At 51.8% G+C, this 15,761-nt stretch overlaps 2 protein-coding genes across 13 annotated transcripts in view; one reads left to right on the top strand and one right to left on the bottom strand.

Moving 5' to 3' along the window:
- CDH23 (cadherin related 23) overlaps window positions 1-15,761 on the top strand; it is a 181,927-nt gene that overhangs the window by 101,806 nt on the left and 64,360 nt on the right. For all 11 annotated transcript variants that reach the window (XM_019286531.3, XM_019286532.3, XM_019286530.3 and 8 more), the window contains 2 exons: window positions 3,150-3,299; window positions 4,098-4,256. In XM_019286531.3, coding sequence (XP_019142076.3) covers window positions 3,150-3,299; window positions 4,098-4,256 — 309 coding nt within the window. The remainder of the gene's footprint in view (window positions 1-3,149; window positions 3,300-4,097; window positions 4,257-15,761) is intronic.
- C6H10orf105 (chromosome 6 C10orf105 homolog) overlaps window positions 1-15,761 on the bottom strand; it is a 42,898-nt gene that overhangs the window by 4,873 nt on the left and 22,264 nt on the right. The window contains exons 3-4 of one of the 2 annotated variants that reach the window (XR_002045705.2): window positions 12,007-12,143; window positions 3,177-3,404 (exon numbers count right to left, since the gene is read on the bottom strand). The gene's annotated coding sequence lies outside the window, so the exon portion shown is untranslated. The remainder of the gene's footprint in view (window positions 1-3,176; window positions 3,405-12,006; window positions 12,144-15,761) is intronic. The other variant, XR_002045706.2, reaches the window with a different exon arrangement.

Below are 15,761 nucleotides of genomic sequence, written 5' to 3'. Positions count from 1 at the left end.
AATTTCTTCTTCCCCCTTCCTTCACCTCCACTCCTGAACTCTCACCTCTTTCCTTTCTTTGTAGACTTCCCAGAATGAGGAATATTAAAACCTCCATAGCTTGTTGTAGGTAATAGCCCATGCCTAGAAAGTGACTGGGAGGAAAGCTGGAGTTGCACTGGATTTTGTGCTTCAGGAAGGCAGGGAAAGCAAATTGCACCGAGGGACCCAAAGGCAGACCTGTACTGCGGCAGCGTGAAAAGAACAAAACTGAGGATTCCCAGGCTGCTTTTTCCAAATCTAGTTCACTTTGTGCTGAAAATGACTGCAGGAAATCAACCTACCCACGCACCTCAGGGAATAGTGTGGTTGAGGAAGGGTTGTCTGCTTGTCTAGGGATTTGGATAATATTTTTTTAATTTGTTTTCTTCTGTAGGCCTTGGTAAGTGATGCTCAATATTTGCTGTGACTGCTGGAAGGTGGAATAATTCCTGAAACATTTCCGGGTGTGCTCCCATGAAGAAGGGGCTGGGTGGGAGCAGAAGTGATGGATGAAGCCAGCAGGTGAAAGTGGGTGAAAAAGCAGCAATAAAAATGATGATCCATCCTCAGTCTCAGCTGAAACAGCTGATGTGGCTGCCTCAGCCTCCTGATGGGAGAAGGAGTTTCCTGATTCTTGGTGAGCTCTGCCATGCGAGTGTGCATTGCAAGCTGGGAGAGCAGATTTTTGGGCATGATTCACAGCAGGTGCATGAGTGTGTCCAACCCGAAGCTTCAGACCTCTGCAGTGATACCTGTACCCACCTGCTGGCAACTCACACCTGAGCTTTTGCCCTTACCTGCCAGTCCCACCTGTGCCTAGGGTTCTCCCCCTGGAATTTCAGAGGGATATCAGGCACATGGGGCTGGCAAACGGGCCTGTCACAAATTGTCCAAAAATGCCGCGTGATCAGCCAGTGGTGGCTTTTTTGGAAGCAGGGTATGGGTGTGCGGTTGATGTGGCAGCGGGGCCGCAGCGCAGCTCTGATTACACGCTCCGAGGAATACACACGTGGAGAACAAAGCTGTAATTATGCCCAACTGCAGCTCCAATTGTCTTTTAGCTGAATTGACATGAAATTTCTGTTGGTTGCGGCACTGGCTGAGAGATTTGATTGCCGGGAAGGAGGCAGCAGGCAGCAGCCTCGAGCCACAGCGAGGGCGAGCTCCGAGTGCTGGCGTGGGATGAGAGGAGCTGGAAAATGTGTGGCTGCATCCCAGCATTGGGCAATAGCAAACTTCCCTCCAATACCTGTTTTTTATGGATCGGTTTGTTTTGGAAGGAGACAGGTTTATTATTGTAAGGTTGCTGAGCTTTGGCAGGCTGCTCCTTAATTTGTGGCTCTAAAGGAAGGCAAAGGACTCAGGTTTTTTGCAGTGGCGGGGGAAAAACTCAAGCTGTGCAGGAGCTGGGAGGTCAGGGGATGGAGAGGGGAATGAGCACGTAAAGCAGGTCGCTGATAACATCCTCATCCTCATCCTTGGCACTGCAAGGAAATGATGCTTGGCTGTGATCACTGCACACCAGGACCTTTGAGAGCCCGGAGATGCAGCTTGTTTTTCCTCTTCCCAATCACATTTCAAATCCATTGTTTGCTCTGGGTGGCAAGAGCAGGTAGGGAGGGGTGAGGGAAATGTAAGCAGCTCCCTGTGGCTTCCTCTGGAGTGGGGGGTCCTTGCTGTGAGCTGGGCTTAGCCAGGCCCTTCTGCTGGGCAGCTGATAACAATTTAAATATTCAGATTTGCTTTCAGGCATCTGCAGGGGGCTCGCAAGCTCCGGGAACCAGGAGCAAGGAAAGCAGCATGGGGGCCGAGGCAAAAAAATAAATAACTGAATAAATATATAAATGGCAGCTCGCAGCAGCCCTCCCGAGAGGCAGCTGTATCCCCCTTCTCCAGACCTCACATGGGGAGACTAAGGCACTTGAGGGGCTGCTAATTAGGGATAGTGGGTATCTGGAGCTGATCTCCTTCCCCAGCTAGAGGGGAATTAATCCACCTGACTCTCTTCCTGCAAATACTTGGATTTCTTTTGATGTTTCAACTTTTATCTCATGCCTCCAACAAACTCGCTCTTCTCTGGCTTCCAAGAAAATCCCTCGCATCTCGCTGCCACAAAAGGTGCTTTCGTGTACTGCAGGGACGGCACAGGCCCTGGGAGAGATCCTGAGGGTTCGGCAGCAGAGACAGGCAGAAATTCCTCAATGAAGCAGCTTTTTGTCACTAGTGGAAAATGGTCATTTGTTGTAAATCAACATCCTTGAGGATAGGGTACAAAACAGCTTGGGAAGTAATGCTTCCTTCTGCCATTCTCTGTATCCTCTGCTCCCTCCCTCCCAGGGGTGTGTCTGAGGTGTTGGGGGCATCCCTCACTTCCTAGTTTGGCACTAAAACAGCTCGTGGAAGGTGCCAGTCTACCCTGAGATGCTCCCACCATCCACCAGCAGAGCACTGCTGGGCTCTTGAGACACTGGGTGCCCTTGTGTGGTTCTGTGGGTACCCTTGAGGCTTGCTCCTGCTGTGGGGCTCCACTGGGAGATGCTCAGTGTGTCCTCAGCTCCACCAATTGCATGGAGGTGTGCGAGGAGAAGGGCAAGGCAGAGATTCTGCTCATGTCACCCACTCTCAGCGGTCACACTTAGGCAGCTTTTGCTATTAGCGCCCCTTCGTGCATTTAATTGGCCACTTTTTCTGATAGGAGGGAGGTCATCCAGGGAAAATTGGAAATTCATCTCTGGCAGCTTCTGAGCTTGCTTTTCATGTGCTCTGCTGGGCCGTGCTCTGGCAAGAGGGCCGTGATCAGGGCACGGCTCTGAAAGTTACCGGTGTGTTGGTGGCCTTGCTGCTTTGCAAGAGGAGGAGCTTGGAAGAGGAGGAGTTTTTCCAGTTCCCAGTTTGAGCTGCCTTACTGGAAAGAGCCTTCTGCATGAGAGAGGCACCCACGCTGTGCCCCCCCCAAGGCAGTGAAATCCCAGTGTGTGACACCCTGTGTGGTGTGTGACCCTTCAACCAGCAAAAGGGACTTCTCCTCTGTGTGCTGTGCGGGGTCATCCCAGGGATGACCTGGGATGATCCTCTCATGTGCATGTGGATTTTGTATAAAACACCAGCCTAGCTCTTTCTCTTCCCAGGGACCCAACAGTGTTTTTGAGGTTTACCTGGTGGGCAACAACTCCAACCACTTCATCATCTCGCCGACCTCCATCCAGGGGAAGGCAGACATCCGTGTCCGCGTGGCAGTGCCGCTGGACTTCGAGACCATTCCTCGCTATGAATTTTCGGTAAGGTTGCACCCCTGGGCTCTGTGGGACGGCCATGGTTTTCAGTGTGACCTAGGAGTGACCATTAACCATCTTCCTCTCTCTCGTCCAGTATTTGAAGAGGGCCTAGGAGAAAGATGGGGACAAATTTTTCAGCCAGGCCTGTTGAAATAGGACAAGGGGGGATGGCTTTTGATGGTTGATTTAAATTAGGTGTAAGGAAGAAGGTTTTTTCCATGGGGGTGGTGAAACGCTGGAACAGCATAACCCATATGGTTACCTCTATGGTTACCCATAGAGGCAGTGGATGTCCCATTGCTGGAAATACTCAGGGTCAAGTTGGATGGGGCTCTGAGCAACGTGGTCTAGTGGAAGATGTCCCTGCCCATGGCAGGGGGTTGGACTAGCTGGCCGTTAAAGGTCCCTCCCAACCCAAGCCATTCTATGATAATCCCCGCTATGAAACAGCAGAACACTACAAAACAGCCAAAAAATGGGAAATTATAATAAAGAAGGAGGTGGGGAAGAGATCTGCTCTGCACTTTCTCTTTCCAACATCCAAAGGCTCAGCTGCAAGAGCTTAAGCAGAGAAGGGCCATAAAAGCTTCACAGAGCATAAAACTTCGTTGTAAGAGCACCTATCAGGTGCCAAAACCCTCCGCATCCTCCTGCTCCAGCTTTGTTGGTGGTTTGTCTTGAGCTGGCTCAGCTGGTGAGGGAGCTGAGGAGAGCCTTGTTTTCTCCACTAAAGAAGGATAGGCAACTCTCCCAAGCTTCCCAGTGTCTCCAACCCTCCCCTTGCCTTCCTGTTTTGCTCAGCTCTTCGCAAATGAGAGCATCCCGGACCACGTCGGCTTTGCACGGGTGAAAATCAACCTCATCAATGAGAACGACAACCGGCCCGTGTTCAGCAAGGTCCTCTACAATGTCAGCCTCTTCGAGAACGCCACCGTGGGCACCACTGTCCTCCAGGTCCACGTGAGTAGGAGCATCCCAGCTCCCTTTGCTGAGTCCTTGGCACATGTGTTGGCTCTGTGGTGTCCCTCACCAAGCGGTAGCCTGGGAAGGGAGCATTAGGAGATGCTGGTGGTGGGGTGTAGCCTTCTCACGGGCTTTTGGAGCAGATGCCTTGACCTTTCCTGTTCTCTGGGAGATGTGCATGTGTTTCCTACCTTACCAGGAATTCAAAGAGAGTCCTGCACTGCATTTCATCTGCAGATACTGATCCCAGTGGTCACGGTCCCCCTGGTGTGGCTTTTCTCACTGCTCTCTTTGGAAGCATCATCTTCCTCAACCAAACCGAGGTCGGTCAAGCCATTAAAAGGGCGAAGGATGGAAAAGGAGGGGAATGGCTCTGTTTAGCAGAGCATGGTATTACATGGCTGGCAGCCGAACAGAGGCAGGCAGAGGTGGTGGTGATAGCAGGGGGCGTTTCCATAGGGCTCGTTTCCTCCTCTGTGGGTTGGTTGGACTCCTCATGGAGAAGACCCATTTCCTGGTGCATGAGAGCGATGTCAGTGCCAGCGTGGGGTGGAGCAAGAACCACAACAAAACCCTGTGCTGAAATACGATTGGAATAGCCATCAAAGCCCCTTTGGGATGGGGAACATCACAGCAGGGAGCACCAAACCCCCGCTACACTTTGGGTGTGTCACTACCACTACCATTAGTCATCAATGAGTTTGCTTGGCTCCCTCTCCAATGAATTTCTTCCAGCTGCCCTCCTGCCCTCTCCTTGTCCCCCTGCTCTCCCGAGGCACAGCCCCTGGTCTCCCATCTGTGCAGGAATGCCCACTCAGAGGATAAAAGCCTGGACAAAGGAGTTGGGTGTATGTGCCTATGTGTAAGTGTGTTTACTTTACAAACAGATGGTGTGAAACTGTATAGAGCCCCCGAGCTGTTCCCATCTGACAGTTATTAATATTTCAAGCAGATGCTTAGCTAGTCAGGCCGTCAGACACTAAACAATGAGATTGTTACTGCGTCTCCTCTTTCCCCAACTTCCAGCTATGCCAGCATTTCAGAGCGAACGCAAAATGCCAGGAGTTGAATCTTCTATGATAAATCAGAATGGATGCAATTAGCACTGAAATCCAAATTGCCCTCCCAGCTGATCCCAAACTTTTAACAACCCTCATAAAGTACCAGCTCCTCCTGCTGCGGCCGCTTGCCTTTGAGCTGCAGCCCTCTGGTCGCTGCCCGTCTGCGCCATGTCTCTCCACCTGTCCCACATGCTGCAGAAAAAAAGCCTGGTTTCCTTGCTAATAAATTCCTCCTTTCCTTTTCTTCCTTCTTTTCCACTTGCTCGAGAAGTCTTCCTGGATGTTGACGCATAGGCATTAGGGATGGGGTTTTGGAGAAAGCCTGGCCAGCCACATGGCATGCCCACTTCTTTGATGGCTGCTAGATGACATCCTCATGAAAGGAGACTTCTGCTGGCTGCCCTTTTTGTGCTTCTTTGCGCAAATAAGTGCACATTTGGAGAGACAGTGGGGTTCAGGGTGCTAAGGATAACTCAGGTGGCTTGTGGGATTGGGATGAACAGGGGAGTGCGTGGGCTGGGTGAGTGGTTGCTGAAGGGTGGCAGGAGGCTTCGTGCCAGCTGCTGCTGGAGATGGCCAGGCACAGCTGGCAGGACAGAGCAGTGCCTGCAGCACCTTCCTGGCAGGAAGACAAGCAGCTAAAACCACGGGAGCTGAGGCAAGGGGAGGTCGCTGATCTTTTGCCTAGCCCAATGTTCTGGGGAAGGAGGACAAGTTGCTCCCAACAGCCCAAAAGTCCCTGGGCTGTTTGCCCATCTTCCAGTGAGTGCATCCTGGCTGTCCCCCCTTGGCTGTGCCTGATGGGGTGTGTGTAGGCGAGGGGAAAAGCTCTCCTCAATGCCACCCTCTCCAGGCTGCCCTCAGCTTGGCCAGCTGAAATGGAAAGGCAAAAGGAAGGAGCAAGTAGACTTCATTTGCAGTGACAAATGGCCATTTGTTTCTACAGCATTTCAGCTCCTAATGTCAGTGACAGCAGAGAAGCATTGCCTGTTACACGTATAAATCAACTGTAAAACAACCCCAAGTGCAGGCACCCAGCGGGGACCCAGAGCTGCTGCCTGCTCTCCACTCCCTGCCTCTTTCCCTTTGCCCAGGGATGCGTGGGCTCGGATCCATGGATTCCTGGTCAAACCTCAGCCTCTTCCCTCGCATGGCACAACCTTGTTCACCCTCTAAGATTTTGTTTGCTCTCTGCTTAGCATTCCCTCCATCTCCCTATCCATCCATCTGTCTGTTTAATTCTGTCCCTGAAAGGCATTTATTGTTTAGACTCAGGTGGTCATTTGCTTGCACAAGAACATCTGGAGAGTCCAGGCTCTGTAGGAACAGCTCCTGCCCTGTACAGGGGGCCCACAATGTACCCCAGGGCACTCTCCTGCCTCCATGCTCTTGGAACATGAGGACCAACTGAGGGAACTGGGGAGGCTCAGCCTGGAGAAAAGGATGCTCAGGGGGACCTTCTGGCTCTGCACAACTCCCTGACAGGAGGGGGCACCCAGGTGGGGGTTGGGCTCTCTTCTCAGTTAGACAATGACAGGACAAGAGGAAACAGCCTCAAGTTGTGCCAGGGGAGGTTTACATTGGATATTAGGAAAAACTTCTTCAGTGAAAAGGGTGGTCAGGCATTGGAACAGGCTGCCCAGGGAAGTGGTGGGGACACCATCCTTGGAAGTGTTCAAAAAACACATAGACATGGTGTTTAGGGCCGTGGGTGCATGGTGAGCTTGGCAGTGCTGGGTTCATGGTTGGACTTGATGATCTCAGAGGCCTTTTCCGGCCTTAATGATTCCATGATTGTTTATACATGTGATAATCCCCTTAGGCCAGAGATTCCTGCTTTTGCAGAGACCAGTGTGAAAGGCTCCTTACTCCAGCCAAAGTTTCCAGGTCACATAAATTGTGGTTGTTTGGAGTTATGTGTCCATCGCATGTCCATGATGACTGAACAAGCAGGCTGTCCAGGGCTCTGCAGTTGTTAGAGACCTCTCTCCATGCAAACTTCATTTTTTCCATGCCCCAGACTGCTGTGCCAGGAAAGGCAGGCTGGAAAGGCTTGGAGGTCCCACACAGCAGCAAACAGCTTCTGTGAGGCTGGAGCAAAGCAGGGAGGTGAGCAGAGCTCAGCCTGAAGAGATGGGCCAGTTCTGCCCCAGCTACCAGCAGATATTGAAATACTATTTTTTTTACTGAAACAACTGGCCATGAAGCCTTTTAATAACATAACAGAAAAGGTCAGAGAAAGAATTTCACACTTCTTGAGCAACCAGGCAGCCAGTATAACTTCATGCCTTCCAGGAACGAGGCAGCAAGAACATACACTGCACCCTGAATTAACTGGGGATCTGATACCCCCACCAGGTCCTGCCTGCCTGGTGCCTGGTGGCTTTTGGTGGGTGCTGGCTTTCCTAATAGCGGGAGCAGGCTGAAGGATAGACCCTGCAGAGGTGCGGTGAGGTGTGGTGCCTGCTGTGGCTCGGGGCAGGGGACTCGGGGCTCTGTGGTAGGAAGCTCTGGGGAAGGACCCTGCTAGGGGGGATGAGTGGCTGTGTCCAGCTGTAGCTGTGATCAGAGCCATAGAATGCTTTGGGTTGGCAGGCACCTTAAAGATCATCTAATTCCAGCTCCAGTGCTGTGGGCAGGGACACCTTCTGCTAATCCTCAGGTCCTTGAGTCCAGAGGCAGGAAAACCTGTTACTCTCCATCCTGCTCCAGGCCGCCTCATTGCCAGCAGCTGTGGTGTCACTGCTTCACAAGCCCTCCTTTAGCACCTCAGCTGGAACAGGAGAAGAAAGGGAAGTCTGAGGGCCCCATGCCCAGGGGCTGTGAAGGGGACTGATGCTGGTCTGGCATCAGACATTGTTGCCCAGGTCTCTGCTCCTTCCTCTCCTATGCCTGGAGCGTTTGGAAGCAGTCCCCCGGGCTTGCTCTGGAGGGGCTCCCCTGAGGAGCTCTTCTGTGACACCTTGCCCCACAGAGAGAGCAGGATGGAGCTTTCAGCTGGGAAGCTTTTTTTGGGTGGAAGAAGCTACATAAACATGGCCTTGTTTCTGGGGTCATCAAGACCCAGCCCAGCTTCCAGTGAGCTCCCTCCAACAGGGAGAGGAGGGGGAGTTCAGCCCAGCATCCCCTCCTGTCCCTTGGGTGATGCTTGGCTGGGAAGCTCAGGTGCCAACCTGTGTTCACGCCTGTCACACTGAGCCTGTGCCATCTCAGGCTTCTGCCTCACTGCAAAGCTGCAGGGTGTGACAGCAGAGAGCACAATGTCCCTCCAGACCTGCCTTCCGACACTGCTGCTTTGCCAGCAGCTGCCAAGGGCCTCCAAAAGCCATGCTCCAGTTGCTGATATATGTGCTAGACCTGGAGAATGGGGAAGGGGCCTAAGACAACGCAGCAGGAGGCGGGAATTAAGGGGCGGGAGATCTCCTTAAGCTCCTCGTACACTACAGATCTGCACAGCAAAGTCCTCCTGAAAAGCTCCGATAACCAAAATCATTAAAGCCCAAACAAACCAAGAGTAACTTGTTTTTAACACAGCAATGCATTTGATTTGCCTTGAAGGGTCTGGAGAAAAATGGTTCTCCAGGGAAGTGTGGAAAGTAATCCTAGCTCCATGATCCCTCCTCTCTGCTTTATTTGCCCTGGTCTGGCTTGGCTGCACAGGCTGGGATCAGTGGCTGTGGGCTCATCAACTGGCTGGCAAGCAGCAGTGAGCTGGGGGGTGCTGCCTGCCCCCTTCCTGCTCTCCTGCCCTGGAAAATGGCTGGGATGAAGACAGGGAGACACAGAGGGGCTTGCAGGGAATGAATTGCCCACTTGCCCTCCTTCAGGCCCCACACAAGCATCTCCCAGCAGGCATTAGCCTCTGCTGTTCCTGATCCTCTCCTGCCAGCTCTTCCTGACTCCAGCCAGATCAGGTATGGATCAGATGAGCCATGCTTTGGAAATCACTTCAACACCTCTCTGGGATGGTTTGTCTAACTATTTGTCCCAAATCCTCTCTGAGTTAATGACTTCCTTCTCTGTGGGATCTCCTCCTCCCACATCCCTGTGAGGTTATGCTCTCTGCCTTGTCTTACCCTGAAACACCTCTGAAATGGGGTTGGGTTTCTCCTCACAACAACCACCCTCAAGAAGTCGGAAAGGGATGTGGAGACTTTTCAGAGCTCTAAGTATTCAGACACACACACACACACACACACTATACTTTCGGGCAAGCTGCTAGCGGGCTTTCCAGAGTTATCTTTTGGAGACCCTCAGGAATAGTGTGAGCATCTCCAACAGCCCTCAGATTATAAACTGTGGTGCCTGAATCAACCAACAGGCATTGATTTTGGCACAGGAATGATTTTCTGTATCTTGTGATATGTGGCAAGGCAGGTAAAATAAGCACTGTGTTCCCTTGGGGCTTGATAACCTGAATCTCTAAGGCGATCTTGTGTGTAAAAAACCCCACTATTTTCCCTGTTTTTTAATGAAATCTGGATTAAAATTTTCAGATTATTTGATGGAGGAGGTGAAGAGATGGTCTCCCTGTCTTTTTGGCAAATGCATTAGCCTGTGTATTCTTACATATGTGTGTGGATTCAGTATATATATATACATAAGGGCTCCCACTCCTACGGAGTCCCTTTCTCCTACCCTCCATGGGTTGTCCCCTCCCTGAACATCGTCCCCAACATATCCATTCACCTGGATTCTCATCCTCACCCTCCCTGCCACTGCACTTCCTCAGGAGAAGCCTTGTTAGTAAGAACCTAATGAAGTAAATGCGCTAATTAACCTTCCATTACTCTCCTCATTAAATCAACCTTTAATTTGGTTGGCAAAGTTCCTCTCCTTTACCACCCAGCTGTCAGTTTTCTTCTGCTGCTTCGATCTCTCTTTGGCCTCGTGTCAGGGATGGGAAAATCAATCCCGGCCTGATTTTCTTTCCCCTTCTTTCCAGCCAGCTGTAAACGCCAGTCAACAAGAAAGTAATAATGTACTTTCCCCACCCTGGCAAGGAGAGTTGCAGACATCAATAAACAGCTATTTAGGATGCAAATCACTTTCCCAATCAGCCATCAGCCTTTGAGTTTGGGAGGGATGATGCCGTGGTCTGTGGGCTCCCGCATCCCATCACGCTGCTTTGCAGCTAGCCCAGAGCAACTGTGGGATGCCCAGAGAGTTGCATCCCTCTGGGTTTGTCCGACTCCAAGTCCTGAGGAGGGTGGGATGAGGCTTTGCAAGCCTTTGGGGGTTCCTTTGGTTGCCTTCAGCATTCACCCCACCCTACATTCTGCCATCCCCTTGGCCAAGGGCACTCACTATCCCCCAACAGCTGTGGAGCTGTCACTGTCTGTTGTTTCTTGGGGATCTCCAAAGCTTTTCCTTCCCCTTTTTCTTGGAGAAGAAATGAACACAGAGGGGCAGAAGCAGTCGGAGATCAAAGGCAGTAGTAGAGGCTGCAGCTCTGAGATGCTGGTGGGTGAGGGACCCAGCCTGAGCTGTGTTTCTCTCTCCCATGGTGATGGTGACTATGTGGACCAGCATCAAGGGAAAACCTACACTGCTCCTGATTTTGGGAAGGTTGCATGGAATAAGGACACAGCCATTGAGGGCAGGGAACAAGGTGGGGAAGTACCTTGCAAATCAATGGATGGATAGAAAGGCACCAAGGGATCTTCCATGGGGAATCAGTGTGGGATAAACCATCCCCTGTCCCTTTGGTGGCACCTGGGGTGCTCTCCCAGCATTAGGAGCAGAGAATGGTGCAGCCCATCATCTCATGGTGGTCAGCAGGACAGCTTTCCCTGATGCTACCTTGAGGACAGCACAGGACTTCTCAGCCTTGTTCAGCTGACTGACCCTCTATATTTTGCTCAGGGGGTTGAGTTTATGTCCTGCTCTGCAGGGAGTTACCCACCCCACCTACTTTAGGAGTAACTTGCACCTCCTCTACCTTCTTGCATGCATTGGGGAAGTACGGGATGGGGAAACATTGGGAGGACTCCCAGGCCAGCCCCATCCTTTCCATCTGCTTTAAGTGAATGGAAGATGTCTGGGAAAGTCCTTGCTGCAGAGGAGGAATGGACAGGGTGGTGGTAACTGGGGACTACCAGCCAAATGTCTGGGGCAACCTGGGTGTTGCAGAGGCTCACACATGGGGAGAGGATCTAAGAAAGCAGGAGGGCATTCAGAGGGCACTGGTGGGAATATGAAAGCATGGCTCAGCAGCAGCTCATGGAGGCTGGAGAACTCTCAGTTGGACATTTCTGATGTCCTTCAAGCCTGGATTTCGTACCTCCTTCCAGCCCTTCTTCCCACCCGTGGCCCACACAGCTCTCCCTCCCTGTCAGCATCTTAATTGATCTTGTTGGTCTCAATCCCCCCCTCCCCAGTGTTCTGTCTCCAGCTGTGCTTAAGCAGAACAAAATCTCTTCCAATTTCCCTACCGCTTAAAAGAAAATTGAGTCCTTTATCTGCAAGAGGAGAGGAAAACTGCAAACACATGAAACAGTAAAGAGTTAAATAATCAAAGCAGACGATTCCAAATTGCCTGGAAAGTTAAACATGAATGGCTTGGCTTCTTCCTGCATGCTCCTTGGGTTTTTACAAGTATAAAAATATGCTTGCACTCCTTGTTCCCATTAAATATTCTTATCAAGCTAGCTCTGTAAATAAAGGGAAGGGGAGGAGGGAGTTACCAGGCATGATTGACAGATCTGAAGTCCTCATCTTTCTGTCAGGGCCCAGTGCTCTTTGGCTGTGTTTATCTCTTTAATCTAAATATCAATCCGTGAGACCGAAATGGGGTGGAATGGGAATCATGACAGCCCAAGCGCTGTGGAGAGAGAGAGAGACACTTATTGCAGCTTGTGCAGCCGCTTGCTGTCCTGATGGAGCTGTCAGGAAAAATGCAAAGTGAGAGCAGGAGGCAGGAAAACAAAACAAAATCACAGCCTGGCCCCTTCCCCCTGCCCAACCAAAAAAAAAGAAGAAAACCCCAACAATTCAGCCCGTGAGATGGGAAAGAAAATCAGGGAGCAAATGCAGACCTGCTCCTGTCCAAATTGCATCATGCAAAGCACAAACCAGGCAGCAGGATTCCCCCCCATGCCTCCCAGTGTTCCCAGCAGGAGACAGGGTTGGGTGGTTTTCCTTTGCTGCTGGCTTTGCCTGGCGATTTGGGATGTGGCTGGGAGTTCAAGGGAGAATTTTTCCAAGGTGATGCTCTTTGCCATGTGAACACCCTGTCCTCACACTTCCTTCTCAACAGTTCTTTAGGGCCATCGCTGTCTTCACCTTGATACATCCTCTCCCAGACTCCTCATGCTTTTACACCTGCAAAGTTCCAATAGAGCCAACACTCCTGGGATTTTAATCTGTTTTTGAAGCTGCCCTCAGCCCCCACATCTCTCCCAAAGCATCCAAGGCTGTGTTTCCTCGAGCAAAAGGCTCCCATGGGAATCAGCACCCCGTGGATGCTGTTCGCTGAGTGACGCTGTTACGATGTCACCCCTGGACAGATGACCTTGAGCTGCCCCTGGTGCTGCTGACAGGCTGACCTTGGGTGTGAAGGGGAGGGTAATTTACCTGAGCTGGGCATTCGGGAGCCATTAGATGTGCAAATCAGCTGGGCTTTGCCATTCCCTTTCTCCAGGCTGGGATGCAACATGTTCATGTCCATGTCCTGGCAAGGACTTGTACAGCTCATCCCTCCTCCTTTGTTTTTATCCCCCCTCTGCCTGCTGGGCCTCTCTCCTGGATGAGGTGGAGTTGCAGATGGTGGGTGGCATGACTGGCTTCCCAGAGCTCTTGCAAACACTTTAGAGATCATTGAGGATTTATATTTCTTCCACCAGACTTTGACCATGATTTCTTCCATTTTGCTGGGCTGTAAAATTCATTAGAGACCCAACAGCAAAGTGATTGAGATGTCAAGCCAGGCAGTTGTGGGGTTATTTAATCGCTCAGATGTGCCACTTGCCGTTTAGGGGGACAACAGGAGAATATGAAATCACTGTGGTTCATTAGTGGAGGACTTGCACCCAGCTCCAGTAAAACCCACCGAGGTGGGCATTTAAATGGTCTTGGGTGTCACCAGTGAAAACCCACGCTGGTAAAGCCTGTTTATTTCACTTTTGGGCCCATCTTCTGTCACCTGGTGTTTTAAAGCCCTGTCTCCAGTCATTCCAACAGCCTGGCTACTGTAAATCACTGCCTGCTAAATCATGGCTGCCCAGGCAAGTGTTAACCTTGCTGGAGTGGAGCTGGTGTTGCAGGGGCTGCTGTTATAAAACACAATCAGGGAGGCTCTTGTTTTCCCTGGTGGCTGGCAGAAGAGGTGGGGAAAAGCTCTGCCATTCCCAGGGGGGTTGATTGACTATTTTTTCCCCCCCAGCCAGGTTCAGTGCAGCCCTCTGGGGTCATTAGCGCCGATTGAGCTCCTTGGCTCCGGGCAGGGTTTGGAGCTGCTGGGGAAGTGGTGGCAAGCGGCGGATTCCCCCGCTCCCCGCTCCCCGCCCCCCTCTCTCCCAGCTAATCACCAGAGCCGCTGGGCTCCAGGGCCGGCCAGCCACCGGCTCTGCTCGCGCCTGATTGCCGCCTCCCACCGGGCCGCCTCTTTAAAAGCCTGGGAAAGAACGCGGCCGGGCCGGGCAATGCCGACAATAGAGCTGTTTTCCGACTAAAGTCATTCAATAATAACTTTAAGTAGGTTTTTCCATTGGTTTTGCATTCCACTTTCGCGGCCCAGTGATTGCATCTCATGGAAGCCTTTGGTCCTTCACATTTGTCTCCCCCAGATCGCAAATCAGATCCCAATCCCAGGGCTCCCAGCAATTAGCTGTTATTCCCCTGGGACCTGAAGGTTGCCTTGAGGAAGGGATGTTTGGATGGCTGCCTAGTTAACACATGCAGGTTTTGGTGGCTCCAAAAATCAGTAGGACGCCAGGGCATGGCTCCCCACCTTGGAATTCTTGTACCAGTCTGAGCAGCCCGTGGCTGCCCAGTCTGCCCCAAGCAGCAACTGCATCTGCCTCACTTTCCTAGAAAACCGAAAAAAGCTAGGAAGCATATGGGAATCCTCCTTCTGTTTGCTTTCCCAAGCCCTAGGCATCTTGTTGGAGCAAGCCAGAGGAGCAGGCAGGGACGAGGCTCTGCCCGGTCACTCTGGTACCCTGACAGCTTTTTGACGTCCTGTAATTGCTTTCCTGCCACGACTCTTTTAAGCAGAGAGCTCCTGGCCAAAGCAATTTGTTCCCCATCAATTTTTATTTCCTGCTTTGTGCATGTGAGGGAGGGAAAACAAAGAGGGCAAAGGAGAACAAACAGAGCTGGGACCTGCTCCGGCAGCACCGTGCTGAGGGAAAGGTGGGAAGGGTTTGGCTATTCAGCCAGGCAGGACCTGGCAGCCCTGATCATCATTCCAATGCACTCTGCTCACCCCTGCAACCAACTTCCAGCTGTTCATCCCCGTCTGACAGTTTTGGGGGGAGGACTGCCATCCCAGGGGCTCCGTGGGGGATCTGAGCCACCTCGAAGGGCTCTTCTTGGTTCTTTAAGCCCTTGCCGACTCCTCCTGCCGTGCTCCCTGAAGCTGCTGTGAGTAGAGTTAATCTCCGGCAGTTTAAGGAGTCGTTGAGTGGGTCTGGCGGATGATGAATGTCTAAACCATTACCGGGTGAAGCTCCATGGAGCTGTTTAAAACGGAATTCTCCCATGTAAATTTCTGCTCCATCAATCCTGATGACATGTCAAACATTGCTATTGTTTCCCGAACAAATTGGACGACATGCCCTTTCCTGCAGATTTGCCCACGAGAGCAGAACCGCTCTCCAGCTCCTTGCTTTTGTCTCCGGCTCTGCCGGCCTGCGGGTGGGGAAGGGTGAATGTGATGGCCCTTGGTGGGACAAAAGGAGACACCCCAAATATTTGTGCTTGGGGGATGCAGATGGATGGAGAGCTGGGCTGTGGGTATTTTTGTGTGATTCATGTGCTGGGTGCCCACACCATGCTGCAGCTCAGTAAATTAATCCTTTGGGTTATCCAGGCTTCCTCTTCTTGCCACTCTCCCAGAGTTTAACTGCACAAATGTGGGATTTTTTAGAAATGGTCTGCGGTGGTGACAGCTCATAAAAGTACAGATGTGGACCTGCGTTTTCATCCTGCCCTTTTGCAGGCTCCAGTGGGCAAATCCCGCTTTAATATTCTGGGCAGGAGAGGAGAGCCGTAAAAGCCATTTGATTGCTTCTCCAGGTGGAACCCCAAGAAACTTCCAGCCAGATGCCTTTCCTCCCCGGGCTGTGGGAATGGATGCTTGCATGCTGGCAGGGAAAACCAGTCAGTGGTGGGGAAAAGCCACAGGAAAACAGCTGGTACCCAGGGATTGCTGACAGCTCGGGGGGACTTGGGGTGTTCTGCAGGCGTGTGCTCCCTGGGAGCCCGTGGCGTCGCTCTG

The sequence above is a fragment of the Corvus cornix genome, chromosome 6 (genome assembly GCF_000738735.6).
Source record: "Corvus cornix cornix isolate S_Up_H32 chromosome 6, ASM73873v5, whole genome shotgun sequence".
Classification (NCBI taxonomy): Eukaryota; Metazoa; Chordata; class Aves; order Passeriformes; family Corvidae; genus Corvus; species Corvus cornix.
The sequence above is the reverse complement of the archived record's forward strand: the minus strand, read 5'-3'. Positions and strand labels throughout refer to the sequence as shown.